Genomic DNA, 5,445 nt, shown 5'->3' with positions numbered 1-5,445 from the left:
CATGTGGTGCTGGGGATCGAACCAAGGTCCCTGCATGCTTGCCCTAAGCTTGCCTAAGCAGGCGCTTTAGACCACTGAGTTATCTCACCAGCCCCGGGGCTTAAATTTGTGATCCTCCTGCCTCAGCCTCCAAGAGTGCTGGGATTGAAAGAGTACACCGACATGCCTCACATATTCGGTTCTGGTAAACGCGGAGAAGCTCTGTAATAACCCTTAAGAAATCAATGACAGGGGCCCGGGAGATGGCTCAGTGGAATAAGCGCTTCTCTGGCAAGTGCAAGGGCCTGAGTTCAATCCCCGGTTCTGCCAAAAAGAAAGAAAGCAATGACAGGGTAGAGGAAGAATTCATCTATTGAGAGCAGGTATTTGGGGGTGAGGGTGTAGGTGTAGCTTAGCAGGAGCACTTGCCTACCATGCCTGAGACCCTGGCACCAAAAATAACTAAGTAATTTTAGGGCCAGTGAGATAGCATAGGGACTGTGCCTAATTGAAATGGTGTTTTCAATCCTGGGCATGTGTGCCATGCCAGCCCAGACCCCAGGGCAGGCTGAAACAGCCACAAAAATAAATAAATATATATATATATATATATATATATATATATATATATATATTTTTTTTTTTTTTTAAATTTGAGTCATGGGGCCAGGGAGATGGCTCAGTGAAATAAGTGCTTCCCCGGCAAGCGCAAGGGCCTGAGTTCAATCCCTGGTTCCGCCAAAAAAAAAAAATAAATAAATAAAAATAAAAATAAATTTGAGTCAGGCTCTTGCTATGTATTTCTGGCTAGCCCTAAACTCACTTTGTAACCTAGGCTGGCCTCAAACTTGCAGCGATCCTCCTACCTCAGCCTCCCAAGTGCTGGGATGACAGGTATACACCTCACAATAAAAAATAACTTCTTGGGGTGGTACCAGGAATTGAGTTCAGAACACCTTGCTCTTGTCAGGCAGGCTCTATGCCGCTGAGCTCCACCCCTGGCCCCCAAAAATAATTTTGATGGCCAGTGAGATAGTTCAGTGGTCTAAAGTGCCCACTTAGGCAAGCGCGCAGGAACCACGGTTCAATCACGAGCACCACGTGCCATGCCAGCCCCGCCCCCAGGGTGGACTGAGCTGGCCACACACAAAAAGAATAATAATTTTGAAAAGGTTCATTGAGACCCCAGGTAATTTTTAGCTGCTCCCTGGCATACAGCTGAGATGAATCTATTGTCTGCAGTGCGCCCTCCCAGGGCCGAGCCCCAGCCACTGCCCCCCAGCACAGCCACTCACGGTACAGGGTGATGTTGGAGGAGGCTGTCACTTGCATGTCATCACACAACACAGAGCATATGATGGTGCTGTCCTCAGTCAAGTTGCTGAGCCAGAAGGTTGCCCAGCCTGGGCCGCTGCCATTCAGTTGCTTCGGCAGGAATGTCTCCAGTGTGAGGCGTGAGGGGTTAGGACACTCGGTGCTGCAGTTAACCAGGATGGGGCCTCCGGCTGCAGGCACTGCAGCTGGGGACTCCAGGTGCAGCGGGAACATCTGCCCCTGGTGACCTTGGGGAACATGTGGATGGCGTCCTGTGGTTTTTCCGTTGCCCACAATCTACCCAGCAAGAGGTGCCACCATCCCACACACACACGGTGAGGAAGACAGGATGAGTGAGGGCCAGCAGAGCTCACAGCAAGGCTGGGGAAGCCAGACCCAACCCACAGGAAGAGGGACGAAGGAAAGCATCCATCCCCGAGGAGGAGGCTGCCCTGGCCAGGTTTTATTTTTAGATAGAGTCTCACTGGGTATTCCAGGATGGCCTTGAACTCACTATGCAGCCCTGGCTGGCTTGGAACTCGCACTGAGTGCTGTGATGCCAGGCCTGCGCTGCCACACTTACTATGGCCAGTTTTGAAGGGTAAGAAGGAACTTGCCAAGCGAAAAGCAAGGTGACCTCAGCAGGAGGAGCAGCAGAGGCGAAGGGCAGTGCTGGAAAAGGGAGCACAGGGCTTGAGCAGGGACCCGGCAGATGAGCTAGGAGCCCTGACAGGTCTGAGTGTGACAGAGGGGTTCCCCTTTCCTGTGGCCTAGGCATCATGCAGCTCAACAGAGATGCTTCACTTCTGCTCCAGAGCCGCAGCGAGGCCCAGCCCCAGCCCGCCCAGCCTAGCCACCTCACCTCGGGGCAGCACACAGGACAGCAGCAGCACAAAGGCCCACGGTGTCATGCAGGGCCCCCACAGCAGCCTGGCAGGCATCATGGTGGCCACCAAAGAGGAAGGTGCCCTGAGGAGGTGCCTGTGGGCTGGGCGGAGGCGGAAGCCAGCAGTGGCAGAGGGTTGCACAAGTCAGTGCTGCACCTCGCCTGAACTGCAGCGGGGAGGGGAGGCCCCGGCTGAGCCTCAGGTGGGGGCCGGGAGTCAGCCCAGGGCCGGGGGGGGGGGCTCTCAGCTACACGGCTGGCTCCCGAAGGAGCCTGCAGGAAATGCTCAGATCATCGGCAGAAGCCTTTTGTCTCCAGTACTGAGAAACCTGGGGTGGGGGGTGTCTTCCGGGAGAATCTGGGTACAGGGAGTGTGATCACCTCACAGAGGAAGTTAACAGGAGGGCTCTGCGCTGAGGCCAAGAGGTGAGGTTTCCTTTTGTTTTGTTTTTCCTCAGTAGTGGGCGCGTTTTTTTGTCATTGTTCTGGTGTTGTGTTTGTACCAGGAATTGAACTCAGGACCTCACACTTGAGGTAAAAGAGCTCTATCCCTGGCCCCTTTTCTCAGTACTTTGGATTGCCCAGGCTGGCCTCAAACTCGCCCTCCTGCCCCAGTCTCGCCGAGGGCAGGATTGTAGGTGCACACACCTTCCTTTGGCTGTGCTGGTCAGCTGCACTTTGCAATACACACACTCTGCTGCTTAACCAGTACCACTCCTACTTCCAGAACATTTTCACCTTTCCCAACTGAACTCTAAGCCAAGAGAGGAGGCACATGCCTGAACCCCCAGCACCTGGGAAGCTGAGGCAGGAGGATCGCTGTGAGCTGGAAGCCAAGATAGGCTACACAGTGAGTTCAAGGCCCGCTTGAACCGCATAGGAAGAACATTTTTCAAAAAAAAGCAAACAGAAATTTTCATTAAATGCTAACTCCCCTTCTGCTCTGCGCCCTCCCCTCTTAGCTCCTGTTCTACTTTGTCTTAATGAATTTGCCTCTTCCAAAAGGAAATACACAAGGACTTTTCTGGGAGGCTGAAGCTGGGGGGTTACCAGTTCAAGTCTGGCCTAGGAAACATGATTCAGGGAGATCCTGTCTCTAAAAAAATAAAATAGGGACTGGGGAGACAGCTTAGTAGAATAAGCACTTGTTTGGCAAGCTCAAGGTCCTGAGTTTAATCTGTGGCACTGCAAAAAATAAATAAATAAATAAAATGAAATACAAAAACCTCGGTTGGGAAAATGTAAACTATTTACAGGACAGGAAGTGATACTGAGGAATTAAGGAATTACTGCTGAATTCTTTCTTTCTTTTTTCTTTTTTTGGCAGAACCAGGGATTGAACTCAGACCCTTGCGCTCGGCAGGCAAGCGCTTATTCTAAGGAGCCATCTCCCTGGCCCTGCTGCTGAATTCTTTTTGTGCCGATAATGGCACTGTCATTCAGCTTATGATTTTATCTTTCTAAGATGTACGCTGAAAATTTTACAAATACCGTGCTGATGATGCCTGAGATTTGCTTCAACGTGACTTAGGGACAGTCAGGTGTGGTGGTGCACACCCGTCATCCCAGCAGGTGAGGCAGGCAGGAGGTCAACCAGTTGTGAGTTTGAGGTCAACTTGGGCTCCATAGGGAGTTCAAAACCAACCTGACCAGGGCCTGGGGAGATGACTCAGTGGAATAAGCGCTTCCCTGGCAAGGGCTTGAGTTCAATTCCTGGTTCCGCAAAACAAAAAAACACCAACCTGACTAAAGCCCTGAGTTCAATCCCTGGTACCTTAGGGCTGGGGAATAGCTCAGCAGAATAAGTGCCTGCCTGGCAAAACCAGCCTGACTATATAATGAGACCCTGTCTCACAAAAAAAGAAATAAAGAAAATAAATCAGGAGCTGGGAGAGATGAGAGTGGTGATTTAGAGCAAGTTTGAGGGTTGGGAGCATAGACAGCTTAGTAGTACAGTAGAAGAAAAAGCACCCAGCCCTGGGCTCCACTCCCAGCAACAGAATAAATGAAGGGAGAAGGAGGGGACAGAGAGGGAGCAAATGTGGCATAAGGTGTCATATACATGGAGTCCCAGCTACTTGGGAGGCTGAGGCAGGAGAATCTCCTGAGCCCAGAAGTTCAAGGTCAACATGGGCAATGTAGCAAGACCTTTCTTGAAAAATAAAACAAGAGTGTCATAGTGTTAGCAGGCTGGTAATTAAGATGCAGTTTTATTACCTTTTTCCCCCTGTATTTAGGACAGGGTCTACAGGGTCTCACTACGTAGATCGGACACAGTGATTTTTTCCTGTTTTCAGCCTCTCAAGAGCTGGGATTACAGGTGCGTGCCACCACGCCTGGTCTCAATCGCTGTCTCGGCGCACCCCATAGCAGGCCAGAGATCAAACCCCAGCCACTGTACTCTGCCTAAATAGATTCTTTAGTCCACTGAGCTATCAGACTGGCCCTCTTTCTTTTTTAAAAATGTATTTGGTTGTTGCAGGGTCTGACTGTGCAGCTTGGACTTGTGGGGATCCTCCTGATTTTAGTCTCCCCAGCGCTGGGATTATAGGCGTGCGCCACCACGCCTGGACTCTGGCCTGCTCGGCCCACCCTGGGATGGGGCTAGAGCGGCATGTGGTGCCAGGGATCAAACCATGGTTGCTGTGCTTGGCTAAGCGGGCACTTCAGTCCGCTGAGCTATCTCCCTGGCCCCCTCCAGTTTTTGTTTGTTTGTTTGTGAGACAAGGTTTTGCTCTGTAGTTCAGTCTGGCTTTAAAGTTGCTATGTATGGGCCGGCCAAATAGCTCAGCGGATTTAAGCACCTGTGTCAGCCCTGTCCCCAGGGCACGCTAAAACAGCAACTGAGACTGGGTGTGGTGGCGCGCGCCTGTAATCCCAGCCTCTGGGAGGATGTAAACAGGTGGATCACTAGGAGTCTGATCTCGTAGTGAGACCCATATAACCCAGTCTGACTTGAACTTGAGGCAATCCCCCTGCCTCAGCCTCTTGAGTGCTGGGATGACAGGCATGCACCACCTCACCTAGCTTCTCCCTACTTCTGAATATGCTTTACATTATGCATAGCGAAGGTTTTAAACAGTAAATGATATAACCACACAAACTCTGCATGTGGGTACCAATTGCGGCTTTACACATAATCGCCGAAACTCAGAAACAACCAGGTTTCTTTTAGGTGGAGAGTGGATAAACTGGTACATCGAGACAGTGCAGCAGTACTCACTGCAAACAAAACCGAGAGTGGTGCCACACACTGGTAATCCCAG

General features: G+C 51.1%; 1 protein-coding gene across 1 annotated transcript in view; it reads right to left on the bottom strand.

Annotated features, from left to right (window-relative positions):
- Positions 1-2,583, bottom strand: part of Icam3 (intercellular adhesion molecule 3) — a 5,054-nt gene extending 2,471 nt beyond the window's left edge. The window contains exons 1-2 of the mRNA XM_004633000.2: positions 2,156-2,583; positions 1,275-1,541 (exon numbers count right to left, since the gene is read on the bottom strand). Coding sequence (XP_004633057.1) covers positions 1,275-1,541; positions 2,156-2,237 — 349 coding nt within the window. The 5' untranslated portion in view covers positions 2,238-2,583. The remainder of the gene's footprint in view (positions 1-1,274; positions 1,542-2,155) is intronic.
- Between the last annotated feature and the right edge of the window lie 2,862 nt (positions 2,584-5,445).

Source organism: Octodon degus, unplaced genomic scaffold (assembly GCF_000260255.1).
Source record: "Octodon degus isolate 3935 unplaced genomic scaffold, OctDeg1.0 scaffold00050, whole genome shotgun sequence".
NCBI classification, from domain to species: Eukaryota; Metazoa; Chordata; class Mammalia; order Rodentia; family Octodontidae; genus Octodon; species Octodon degus.
This window is presented reverse-complemented; position numbering and strand designations above follow the sequence as displayed.